This window comes from Leuciscus leuciscus (genome assembly GCF_965113295.1).
Source record: "Leuciscus leuciscus genome assembly, chromosome: 20".
In the NCBI taxonomy this organism is placed as follows: Eukaryota; Metazoa; Chordata; class Actinopteri; order Cypriniformes; family Leuciscidae; genus Leuciscus; species Leuciscus leuciscus.
In genome coordinates this window covers 19,320,607-19,333,889 of record NC_138744.1, presented here as the reverse complement: position 1 = coordinate 19,333,889, position 13,283 = coordinate 19,320,607, and the positions used below count along the sequence as shown (strand labels likewise).

General features: G+C 37.3%; 2 protein-coding genes across 2 annotated transcripts; one reads left to right on the top strand and one right to left on the bottom strand.

The window, feature by feature from the left end:
• Positions 1-287: 287 nt before the first annotated feature.
• josd2 (Josephin domain containing 2) lies at positions 288-4,865 on the bottom strand. Its single transcript, XM_082149131.1, has 5 exons — positions 4,676-4,865; positions 4,423-4,551; positions 3,643-3,768; positions 3,364-3,558; positions 288-1,199 (listed from the first exon to the last, which is right to left on the bottom strand). The coding sequence occupies exons 2-5, from the start codon at positions 4,542-4,544 to the stop codon at positions 1,088-1,090; spliced, it is 555 nt and encodes a 184-aa protein (XP_082005257.1). The 5' UTR covers positions 4,545-4,551; positions 4,676-4,865; the 3' UTR covers positions 288-1,087.
• A 1,170-nt stretch (positions 4,866-6,035) lies between these two features.
• Positions 6,036-12,637, top strand: ube2s (ubiquitin-conjugating enzyme E2S). Its single transcript, XM_082148833.1, has 4 exons — positions 6,036-6,522; positions 7,336-7,483; positions 7,575-7,765; positions 11,145-12,637. The coding sequence occupies exons 1-4, from the start codon at positions 6,520-6,522 to the stop codon at positions 11,487-11,489; spliced, it is 687 nt and encodes a 228-aa protein (XP_082004959.1). The 5' UTR covers positions 6,036-6,519; the 3' UTR covers positions 11,490-12,637.
• Positions 12,638-13,283: the final 646 nt, after the last annotated feature.

Below are 13,283 nucleotides of genomic sequence, written 5' to 3'. Positions count from 1 at the left end.
ATTAATTAAAAATATAAACATAAAAGCAAATTCAATCTGTATATAAATAATACTAAAATATTGTATAAAGTAATATATTAAAAAAATCTGTTTTGGAGGTTTTTTTTTTCACATTCTGTAATTTCAGTGATTTTTTCCAATAACAAAAACCTTCATATTATCGACACTGACGGCTATAAGGGGGAAAAATATTATCAAGTGTTATATTGCAGATTTTTAAAATTCCATGCCCTGCTCTGCACTTAATGCGATCATTTCTGTGAAATTCAACTGACTGAATCATTGACTTGGATTAAATATCATTTATATGACATTAAAACCCAGCTCGGACAACATTAATCAACAAACATTAGTAATCAGACAAAAGCAACAGCTCAGACATGACAAAAGTGTTTGTAGCCGTAATGACGATTTCAGACAGCTCTTCCATTCTGCTACACTACCACAAGCACTGCATGAGCTAAAACAGTCAAAGTAGAAATTCAATAAAATTCAAATAAATAACACAAATCAAATGTATTCAGTCTCCCTCCGTTTGGTGGTTTTCACTGAGTCGATGTAAATGAGGCAGTTTGCAATCAAGCTTGAAAGAGTAAAGGATGTGAGATAGAGCTACAATCTCTTATCTCCCTTGTTTATGCATAGTAAGATGTACACTGATGTCTAAAAGGCAATGAATTATACATATTTGAACACTAGAGTACCCTTTTCTGTGCATAGTTGTAACAAAGACACACATTTTTGATCTACTTCAGCAGTGGAGTGCATAGATAAAGATATAGAGAGAGATGGTAGTTCCTGAGAGAAAGAGAAAGAGAGTGAGAAAGAGAAGAGTGACTGGCACAGATATAGTAGCGTCTCCCCACAAGCACACGGCCAGTGTGACTTCAGATAGAAGGCTCCTTCATATGAGAAAACATGTCCCTTTAAACACTAGATCATTCTCTCAGACTTCCCTTTGTGTGTGAGTGTCTATGAATGAATCTGCCATCTTCCTGTAGTGTCGCTCTCTCCATAAAGCTTTTCGGCGCTCCAATGTTTCTCTTCCACGATTACGCCGCACTGAGAGAGAGAATGTTCGGTTGAATCACTTCCTGGTGTCATCTGGTTTCAGCCACGTCCCATCGTCGTCTACTTCCTTTTGAACGACAAGCAGCATCTCTGCAACATCCTGAGAAAGCTGTTCAATGAGAAAGGACCTGGGAGGAAGAAGAATGAAGATCAAGATTTATTGGGATTCATTTGCTAATAATTGCATACAAGTGTCTGTACATTTCTAATATTAATATCCATACAATTATTTTATTTTGGACGAACATTTTATGGTCCAATGCCTTCCACAGACGATATATATACACATATAAATACATTTAGACCATTATTGCTATCAGGATGTGAAGAGTCTTTCAACCAGCACAACAAAGAAATGTTTCTGGAACAAATCACCCACCCTGCCTTTCATTGCCCTTTCTGTGTGATAGTGCCCTGCCTTTTGAGTCATTTTGTTTTTGTTTTGAGTCATAGTTTTTGTTTTATTTGAATATTTCTAAATACTTTTAATTTATTTTTTATTACGGTTTTAGTTTTAGTCTTATGCCAGTTCCTCAACTTAAACGTATTTCAGTTAGTTCCCAAGGCAACGTTTCCAAGTTTTTTCCAAGTCTAATATTTATATTTTCATTTCAGCTTTATTTCAATTAACAAATTTAAATGTTTTCAATAGTTTTAGATAACGATAACAACAATACAAGGTTACTCTTAAACGTACTGCTCAAACTCAATGCTAATTGGGAACCTGCAAAGGGTTAGTTGTGTTTTTCTAGTTTTTGTGTTTTTCTTTAAGAATAATAATGAACCCACCATTCAAGCAATTGCTGGCCCTGAAAAGCTGCTAATTCAAAATGGATTGCCCCGCATGGACATTCATAACGGTTGTTTGACTGTAGGTCTGTTGTGTCCTGTGATATTTCCATGGACCTGTCATTATATCCTGCTCTTTTTCTTATTAAATTACCTGTTCTGTGTCATTATAATTGTGTCTGGGTAACAATACCCTGATTATCAGTGACATCTGGAAATACATGGACTTTTTTACTCAGTTCACATTGTGTACACTCCTGTTAGCTATAAAAACATGCGCTAATGTTTTCATGCAGAAATGTATCAATAAGTTAATTCTTATTTACTGGGGGCAGTCGTGGCCTAATGGTTAGAAAGTCAAGACTGGTAACTCGAAGGATGCGGGTTCGATTCTCAATACTGGCAGGAAATTACTTATGTGCCCTTGAGAAAGGCACCTAACCCCGGGTGTGTGTTAGGGCTGTCACTTTTTATTCGATATTCGATTATGCATTCGAACATGACGTGAAATATCCAAAAATCGAACTATAAATAAACTATCCATTTTTAAAGTGCCATGTTTTGCGCATTTTTTACAGTCTATGATTGATTAGACGTTTACTTTTTATTTTATTGTTTGCCATCTCATCCGGCCGCTCTAAACGTATTGTAGTGTAGGCCCATGACCAAATCAAGCGAATAATAGCCAATAGCCAGCTTGTTTTGAAAATGGAAGATAACGACAAGAATAAAGAGACTGCGCTGTAATTCCTGCCTATTACACACCCACACACACACACACACACACACACACACACACGACCCACAGAGAAGACGCGTGTCAGTATCGAGTTCTCTTTCGGGCTTGAACAAACCATAACACACATTATGCCAAATGTCCGTTTTGTCGAGTGTCCTCATAAGAGCAGTCTTAAATTATTTAAATAAAGTCTTAAATGAACGTAGAGATTTGTGAGAAAATGGGACGCGTGTCAGATCGCGTCTCTGTCAGCAGCGGCTGGTCTTAAAGTGTCATTAATGTTAATCAAAGAACAAAGGTAAGATCACTCACTCAGACCTGGCGCCAGGAGGATTATTATACCGGTAGCCTAATCATGAATGCACTCCGCTATCTTTTAACGCATCTCCGGCGAACGGCTTTTTCACGCAAAAGAAAAACTCTTCATGAAGCCCAGTGACATTCAGCGACCATGTGGCGTTTCTTGATTGATCGAGTTGTTCGTTAACTTCATTTTACATTTTACTCGTAGATATTCGAATACATTGCTTGATATTCGATATCCGTTCGGATTAGATTTTTCTCAAAAGTGACAGCCCTAGTGTGTGTTCATTACTCACTATTCTTATTGTGTGTGCACTAACTTGGATGGGTTAAATGCAGAGGACAAATTCCGAGTGTGGGTTGCCATACTTGGCCTTCAACATGTCACTGTAACTTTTTCACTTTTTATTAAGTAGTTTCGAAGTTCTAGAAAAATAACTAAGTCTGAGTTAAAGTCTCACCTGAGTTCGGTTTCTCCACCTATACAGGCAGGCCCCTTTAATTTAGAGTCTAGGTTATAGAACTGCCCATTGACGTCCCGTACTGCCAGCCAGTGTCTGCGTCTCAGTGGGAGAGACACAAATCCCAGTGACACCCTTGATGGGACATTCAAAATGAAGCCTTCAATTTTGTCCAGGCACAAATTCTGTATTGACCTATAGTGTGTGACAGAAATGGAGAAAAGTGAAAGCACCTTTTATGATCATCATTAAGCTCATGATTAACAAAGTCACACTCACTTGCGTTTGTCCCACCAAACTGCAGCGAGCCCCCGACTCTGCAAAGCTGCCATGATGACATTGACGTCATAGTTTCCTGTGCCCAAAACTGAGCGGTGTGGGTTCATCACACATTGTGGGGCAAGCCTGCAAGAAACAAATCAGACAACTTCGACTTTGAGTAGATAGCACAAGACTGAGAAGAGACAACGGAAACAGCAACGGAAGTTGCAATAGACTTTTCTTCCCTATTGTGATGTATACGTATACTGACGTCTGATTGCATTATTTTTGCAGTGATTATTGCAGTTTCTAAAATGTTATATGTTTGGCAACCATTCTTTTAACCCTAATTGATGGAGTGTGTAGCTTTTCATTTCTTAAACAACCATGTAGGACGACAAATCATGGCAATATTCCAGCAACTTTTTTTATATATATATTCGAGTGAAGTGGCTTCTCGAACAAGAAAAACTATAAAACGGGCTTGATTTTGTCCATCAGGATTTGATTGTTTTTGATTGTTTAATTGATTGTTTTCTATTGCTGTGATTTCATGTGATTGACAGGATGTCCCACCCTCGCGCCAGTAAACACGTCATCGGAGAAGAGAAGTCATTGCAAGGGGAAGTTATTTTTTAATTTAAGATTACCAGGACAGATGAGTTGTACACGGATAAATATTTATATATATATAAATTGTGTTATTTTTATAATAAATACTGCAATAGTACATTAAAAATAAGATCGGTAAATTGTGATATCCTAGTGACTGTATATGATGTGAAGCGCGCCGCTCACCGCTTGCAGATGTCATCTGCTGTCTCCTTGGTGAAAACTCTCTCCTGAAGCACGTTGTTCAAGGCATGGATGGCGCACAGCTCCAGTCTCTGTTTCTCATGAAACACCTCGCCCTCGCTCATACTCGCCCTGCCATTACAAGTACATTAAGCCCGTCGATTAACATAAATACGCCCAAGAAAGAACACATCATGTAGTCTCGTTCACGCGAGTGGACAGCACATGACTGAATACAACATCATCATAATCATACCTTCTGGAAGACAGAATCCGCAGTGCAATGTTTTATCCACAGTAAAACTATTACCACCGAGACGAAACTAATCTTTATTGTTCCATTCAAACTCCCCTGTTGATAACTACACCAACAATAATCTCTGACAGGAGGACGCTATCGATTGTTGTCCGTGAGGATCGGCCGGAAGTTGTGTTGTTGTTGAGTTGAGGGAACGCCCCGTGAGGTCAAGGAGGAGTCATGTGAGCTCCACAGTGGGGCGCTGTTATAATACTGTATAAATACTGCTATACAAATAAAAATCCTCTTTTGCCTAAGCAAAATTATTTATTTTTAAAATACAAATGGGACAGAATAAGGAAATGCATTGAGGAAGATCAATATAGTAATATAGTATATAAAATAAAATGGTCTGGCTCCAAAGCAATTTTCTTTTACTATTTTATACATGTAAACAATACTGTAATAGTGCATTGTATACATGTTAAAAATCAGCTTATTATTAAATATAATATGAATAGATAAATGATGCAGAACTTTTTAAATGATAGTCTACGGTGCCTTTATATTTTTACTTTTTTTTTTTTTTTTTTTGCTGTATAATTTAAACTTTATATTTTGTAAAATGTCGTGCCTTGTGTGTTGTAAACAATCTACAAAGTTTTTTACGACTAAAAAATACAACACTCAAATTAGCGCAAACAACGAATCGATTGCTCTCTAGCGGCCTTTAAGTAGTACTACAAACATTTGTATTGTCTGATTGTTTTGTGGGTTCTAACTTCTCAGTCACTTATTTATTAGCAGGCTTGATTAAATCAGTAATAATGATGATCTAAATGACTGATTAAAAATACTAGTTTTAACTACATTTTTAGAGGCGGGCAAGATAAATGCATAACTGATAATGTAAATGATCAATATTAAGCATGTAACTTAAAAAACTGTAAATCGTTTATATAAATAGCTTTTACAAATTAGTTTTACATGTACATTTTGGGTGGATTGTACCAAAGCACTATCGCGTTACACACTACAAGAGATGGCTCATTATAGCAGGTTAGATTTAAAAGTAATTTAGGTTAAACAACATTTTTGCAGAGTGACACTTCACGCTTAAGTCTTTCATTGGATCATCAATTGAAACAACATGTGTCCCTGCCTTTGGGAGGGCACGAGTTATTCAAACGCACCTATTACCAAAGAGCATTTTTCGCATTCTCAACTTTCTCTGGTCCGTGAGGTCTCCAAGGGCTTCTACGTCAGCGCAACAAAAGCTTCTGATTGGTTAGATGAATTTGATCGTTGAGCACATGCAGTCTTTCTCGCATTCTGATTGGTTAAACATCTTTCGAACTGCTTCTTAGACGAATTGTATTTTTGTTCCTGTGTCAAAGACTGCTAGCTTGTAACAGGCTACAGTAGCCGTCTGTGACAGTTAGCTATCGAACAAATCAACTTTATCAGAGACGAAACTGACAACACATTGGACTTTAAAATCTTTACATGGCAGACTTCTTATGAGGACAACATCGGATAGCAGTTTCACAAGGGAAAGCTCTGAAGAATAGCCAGACATCTACATTACTTAGCAAGCCCACCGTTAGCTTAGCCTGGTTTGATAGCAACACTAGCAAGCCGACCGACAATATAGTGAAATTTAGATTTAGCGCATTTACATACTCTTTAACCGTCTTAATATATTTCGCAATCTTGATTGGTTGCAACTTTTAGATTCGTTATATTGGTTTCCGTATATCTAACGTTAGTTCTAGATCACCAGATCAGTGTAGTCGCTGGTTTGGTAGCAGTTTCCTGAGCTTTCTCATTTGAGGCTATCAGAAAACCCCACACAGCTGGAAATGGTACGTTTAAACTGTGCGCCAATGAGTGATGCTTTCAACTGTTTGGTTAATATAAGAAAAAAAATATTTTCTATTTATTTTCGTTACTTTTTAGCAGTGTATCTTGTTCATTAGCATACGTTACAAGCTTTAACTTAATGTACAACTGAAACTTGATTTTTCATACATGGTTGATTTAATTTCTTGTAGATTGTTTACTTTTATTTATACTATTCTCACTGTTTTGATTTACCGAACAGATTTCACTGTAACGTTACTGATGTCAAACTATCTGTTGCTAGCTAAATTTCACTGATCGTGTGCCATTCATTTTCAGCGAGTTATGTTTGCGGTTTGTGCTATGAAATGTACTACAAATGTAATAATTTAAAGGAATAGTTCACCCAAAAATAAAAAATGTCATTTACTCACCTTCATGATGTTCCAAACCTGTATGAGTTTCTTCTTCCTTTTGAACACAAAAGATATTTTAAAGAACGTTGTGAACCAAACAGTTGACGGTAGCCATTGACTTCCATACTATTTTTTTTATTACTTACAATGGATGTCAATGGGTGCTGTAAACTCTCTGGTAACCAACATTCTTCAAAATATCATCTTTTGTGTTCAACAGAAATAAGAAACACTTACAGGTTTGGAACAACTTGAGGGTGAATAAGTAATGACAATTTTCATTTTTGGGTGAACTATCCCTTTAAGCCGTCTTTTTTGTCATGTCATGAACTGCTCAGCTTTACCAGCAAATGTCGATTTGTAGCAACTAATGCTGTAATTGTTTGTGAGCTGTTCTTTTGTTTTGTTTTTTCCTTGTAGAATTCAAACGTTGAGAACTTGCCGCCTCAAGTGTTGAGACTCGTGTATAAAGAGGTTTCCGCCTTGGCAGCAGACCCTCCGGAGGGGATCAAAATCTACCCCAGTGAAGAGGATATCACAGAACTGCACACTGCCATTGAGGGACCAGGTGAGAAGTGCAGTTTATAAGAGGTCGTTTCTTGTTTTTATAAGGTCCTTTGCTTACATTTTAAACTTTGTTTTCCCCTTTTACACAACAGAAGGAACTCCCTATGCAGGGGGGGTGTTCAGGATGCGTTTGGTCCTTGGGAAGGATTTTCCTGCTGCACCTCCCAGGGGCTATTTCCTCACAAAGATTTTTCATCCTAATGTTGGGCACAAGGGTGAGATCTGTGTCAATGTACTGAAGAGAGACTGGAAGGCAGAGCTGGGCCTGAGACATGTATTGCTAGTAAGTGCCGTTTGACTCTTTTTGTAAAGGGACACTGTCCCTTTAAACCTAGACTAAACTGCTAAAAAAAAAAAAAGCCCTAAATATAACCAAGGATTTTTTTGTTTACCTCTCTAACATCTTGGCAATACCAATTAAATGATTACTTTCTGAAATGTATAGTCTCTGAAGCTCTGCCACAATATCCGATTTATGTGTCTCACTGTGTGTGTAAAGTTTTTGGTCATTAAAGGATTAGTTCACCTCAAAATGAAAACTTCCTGATAATTTACTCACCCCAATGCCGTCCAAGATGTTCATGTCTTTCTTTCTTCAGTGGAAAATAAATTAAGTATTTTGAGGGAAACATTTCAGGATTTTTCTCCACACAATGGACTTCAATGGCAACCAGAATGTTGAGGTTCAAATCAATGCCATTTCAAAGGGCTTCGTAGTGCTTCAAAGGGCTCTCAGACCTGCCAACCTGTACGCATTTTGCGTAGCGGATACGCATTTTGACTTCAAAGTACGCTGGTACGATTTGTCACTCTAAACTACGCAAAAACCTGGTAACGCCTCTGTGCACAGTGCACGCGCTGTCCTCAAATCAAGCTACAGCAAAAGAAGAAAAGTTCGACCAATCATAGCGCTGGGTTCATTCCCCAAATAGCAAGCGGGGATGATTGACAGATGCGTAAGGCCTATCATTAAAAAGAGACTGAAAATCGACACCAATAAAGATTCCCGCTCGATCCCCCTTCCACTCCCGCGGCCGCCGTCTGACTGATGTCATAAGCGAGGACAGTACAGTACTTCTGACTCCTGAAGGTAAACGGCCTGGGGTCGATGTGGAAAGTTGATTGTTGAGTTAACTTAATCTTATGGATTCGATGATCGCATGGATTATCTTAAAATACTCCGTTAAGTTATTCATGGTCACTCAGAAAAGAGGAAGACATCATTCAGTCATGCAAATAATAAAATGCTCAAGTAATGCTGAACTATAAATCTTGAAATCGCTATGGCTTAGTGATTATGAAAGTGCTGTGATTTGTCGATTAACGTTAGCCTACTGATAAGCGCGAGTCTGGAGAAACAGGCGTTTATTTAGTCATTCATTCTCAGTGTTGAGAAACGTATGCGTTACGTTATTGTCTTAATTATATCTAAAGTAGCCTACCTAATTATGTTACATATTTATTTTGAATGAAAACTAGCGCGTTAGTTACTTATGGATTAAAAAGTACCGTTGTATCAGTTCTGCGCGAGCTCTCACAAACACCGACGCGCGCACACAGAGAGAGAAGATCATTGCAAAATTAAAATTGACGGGCTAAATTTAAATTTTGTTCTTGCTTGTTTTTTTTTTTCTGTCAAAAAGCATTTTGTATTATCCATCCCTGCTTTTAAAATTCGTTAAATGACGGACGTTTACTGTTAACACAGCCCTCATTATGTCGGATTTGGAACTTATAACGTTACTTTATATTATTTTTAGAATAAGTGATTCGTTATGCTATTATTGGACTCCTGTCTATTCATTGTCAACTGTTTTCTATAAATATGTTTGTATTGGCTAACATTTATTCAGTTAATGCGTGTCCTGTTTAAAATGTGCAATGTTTAAATGCAAAGACAGCACGTCACAAATAGAAGCCCTGTGGTATTTAGTATCATATTTGGATATTGGAAAATAAATAAATTAGCCTATCTTAATTGTACACAATGTTCCTATGTTTTATCTTTTTTCATGTTTTTTTTTATTTTTTTTTTTTATTTTTTACTGTGTTCTAAGGGTTTCTTAATTTTAGACTAGTTGACCAGCACACATTATATGCAATGCAATTATATAACGCATGTGTGTCGTCGTCCAAACCGCCCATACAATACCCCCCCGTCGGCGATACGCAAAAAAAATTTGCAAGGTTGGCAGGTCTGGGCTCTGCACGATCCCAGTCGAGAAATAAGGGTCTTATCTAGCGAAAAGATCGGTCATTTTCTAAAAAAAATAATTTATATACTTTTTAACCATAATTGTTCGTCTTGTGCTGGTCTGCGACGTGCCACGCATTGCGTCATCACGTTGGAAAGGTCACACAAAAAAGAAGAATTTAATAATAAATTAAAACACAGATGTCGGACGATTTTGAATTTGGAAGAGAAAATGAGATGGAATTTTTCTCCCTTCCCTACCTTTTTGAACCGGAGTACACAGACAAATAATTTAGAAAGATGACGTGACTCGTGACCTTTCCAACGTGATGATGCAATGCGTGGTGCGTCGCAGACCAGCACAAGACGAACAATAGTGGTTAAAAAGTATATACATTTTTATTTTATTTTTTAGAAAATGACCGATCGTTTCGCTAGATAAGACCCTATTCCTCAGCTGGGATCGTGCAGAGCCCTTTGAAGCACTTGAAACTGCATTGATTTGAACTGGTTGCCATTTGAAGTCCTTTTGTGTGTAGAAAAATCCTGAAATGTTTTCCTCAAAAAGCTTAATTTCTTTCCACTGTAGAAAGAAAGTCATGGCATTGGGGTGAGTGAATTTATCAGGAAAGTTTCATTTTGAGGTGAACTAATCCTTTAAAGGGATAGTTTACCCAAAAATAAAAGTTTTGTCATTTACTCATCCTCAAGTTTTTCCAAACTCATACGATTTTCTTTCTTCAGTTGAACACAAGATATTTTAAAGAATGTTAACCAGACAGTTGACGGTAGCCATTGACTTCCATAGTATTTATTTTCCTACTATGGAAGTCAGTGGCTATCGTAAACTGTCTGGTTATCGACATTCTTTAAAATATCATCTTTTGTGTTCAACAGGAGGAAAATTATACAGTTTTAAAACTTGAAGGTGAGTAAAGGATCACATTTTTCCTTTTAATGTTATGCTCACCACAACTGCATTTATTTGATCAACAAAAGTCATTTTATTCTGGTCTTCAGTGTCACATGATCCTTCAGAAATTATTTTAATGTACTGATTTGGGGCTCAAGAAACAAGCAAAATAGCAATCATTTAAATTGTGCTATTTATAAACCTTTTATTAGTTCTAGCAGACGTCCCATTGTATTTATAAAATCCTTTATGTATTTTGACATTGAATCTTCCTTTCAGTTCGGTTCGTTTGACACGGTTGTAACAGACTTGAATGTCATGGTCAGTGTAAATGTATATATAAAAAGAGTATTGATATTTCAAGAGTAGCTGTATTGTATAACTGACCACAATTTCAGCCAAGTCTAGATGTGGCCATGGAAACAGGAATTTTGTCATCATCAGATCTTCGTAATATTGAGAAATTGTGAACTTCTTAATGTAGGACCTACATATATGTATTATGCATCTCTTATGAATCACCCACACCCCTCTAATTCTCCGTTTCTGTCACAGACCATCAAGTGCCTTCTAATCCATCCTAACCCAGAGTCGGCTCTGAACGAAGAGGCTGGGAGGTTACTTTTGGAGGACTATAAGGAGTATGCATCCCGTGCTCGCCTTCTAACAGAGATCCACGCTATGGGAGGCACTTCAGGGGCCCCTCAGGAGCCCGCTGATGGACCCCAACCTAAGAAACATGCAGGAGACCCAAACAAACGTGTAGCCGGGGCTGGTTTGGCAACAATGGCTACTGGCGTCAACAACTCAAACGGCAGCTCCAGCGGCACAAGTAGTAGCAATACTAATATAGTTGCAAAGAAGAAAACAGATAAAAAACGAGCTCTGAGGCGGCTATAAAAGAGAATGAAAATGTGTTTTTTGTGTACATATAAATATTGAAGTGTGCAGACCCCCTTTTCACCTCCTTAAACTGTTATACCGTTTTAGGATAGCACATTAATTTTCTCATGCTCCTACCAGATCACTCCTCTCGTTTTTGTTCGGATGTCTCTTTTCAACTTACTCTCAGGACTTGAACTGTCCTTGTGGCAATTATCTCTTTCACTGACAAAAAGGGTTTTTCATCTGTCTGTCAAATGTTTTACAATTGTTCAGAATATGAAAAAAGTAGTAAAAGTTTTTGGACAAATTAATTTGTGGCCTCTAGCATTATGTAATGACCATCAGCAGGATTTTGATGTAATGTATTTAGATAGCGGGTGTGACGGGACAGCTACTGTAATTCTGTCCTATTGCATTTGGACTGAACCCATTAAGTTACAGATGAGGTTTTTTCAGGGGTTTAATGAAGAAAAGTACATTGCACAGGATATGATCGTTGTGTTTGTGATGAAAGATGCAAGATCAGGAATAACAGAGAAGGGGTTCAAAATTGTGGTCTGAATATTATTCATGAAAAATCTGTTTTTAATGTTTTTTTGTGAGTGCATATTTGTGTGGTATTTTTATTTTATTTGTTTCCAGTTTTTACTCAATTTGTCTGTTCTTTTATATTTTGTTGGTCACTTTTAAAAAGGCCTTTTTCCGTTTTTAAGTGAAAGGCTGATTTTACCCTACACTGATGCTTGAGAGAGAATTCTTGAAGCCTTTATGCCAGCTGAGATAGAGCAATGGGGCAAATAGTTAATCATGAAATTAGCCAGAAGTGGTGTTCAATCTGTCTCATCTTTGAAATAGATTTGTTTAATTATACTTGTTGTCAATAAGAACATTTACCCGCTGTTATATGACCACAGCTGCATTTACCTCTGGCTCTACTGGTCTCTCAATCAAAAGGCTGTTAAGGAATCTTCTCTGGTAGTCTGTTGCCCATTGTTACACTTTCGGCCTTCGGTTCCAAAAGATCCTCTAACATATAAACTTTGGGCAGGATGTTGCTGAAACAGTTTGCCAGTGTTTCGAAAGCTTGTGGATAAACAATGGGGCATTTTGTGGCCATTTAAGTTATTTAAATTAATAAGAAATAAAAGAATTTTAGGGAGCAATTTGGTTCATTCTTTCATTTGGCAAAAATATATATATTTATATCCTTGTGTGTGCATGTTGAACAATTGAAACTGGTTGAGAAAGTTTGAATATCAGGAGTTATCTTTGGCATTGTGTGTTGGAAAATGTTTGCAGGATGTTTTCAGAAATCAATTTACGATGTAAGTGTTTTTGCAGAATTGCACTTTTATTCCATATCACTCACTGTAAAAAGTGATCAGTTGACTTGACATAAAAAAATTGAGGAAACCCGTTGCTTTAAAATTAAGTTAATAAACTTAATGCGTAATTAAAACTTTTAATTACGGTTTATTTACTTAATTTTAAGGCAACGGGTTTCCTCAATTTTTTCAAGTTGACAACTGATCACTTTTTACAGTGTTGCCATCTTTCCGTTCAGGCTGCGTTCACCTAGCACAACAATATTTGCTTTTGAAGCATTGTATATCGATGGAGACGTCTAAAAACAAGATATTAGTGTATTTCGCCCCTTGAAACATTTTATGTCATACTTATTTTATGGCATTGCGGGCTGTAATTTGCGCGGGTTATGAACGGATGGTCGGTTTTCGTCGCAGGTTGCCTGAGCGGCCCACCCACCTGTATAGGAATAGCTAAGTGCACACCGTCTAATTGCTGTCTGTA

Bases quoted from the DNA above. Each gene is read 5' to 3' on its own strand.
- ube2s (XM_082148833.1), top strand. The intron at 7,484-7,574 runs GTGAGAAGTGCA...TTTACACAACAG, and splicing joins CACTGCCATTGAGGGACCAG to AAGGAACTCCCTATGCAGGG. The intron at 7,766-11,144 runs GTAAGTGCCGTT...TTTCTGTCACAG, and splicing joins GCCTGAGACATGTATTGCTA to ACCATCAAGTGCCTTCTAAT.
- josd2 (XM_082149131.1), bottom strand. From the start codon at position 4,544: ATGAGCGAGGGCGAGGTGTTTCATGAGAAACAGAGACTGGAGCTGTGC. The intron at 3,769-4,422 runs GTGAGCGGCGCG...TGTTTCTTGCAG, and splicing joins GCAGATGACATCTGCAAGCG to GCTTGCCCCACAATGTGTGA. The intron at 1,200-3,363 runs GTGAGACTTTAA...TCTTCCTCCCAG, and splicing joins GGTGGAGAAACCGAACTCAG to GTCCTTTCTCATTGAACAGC.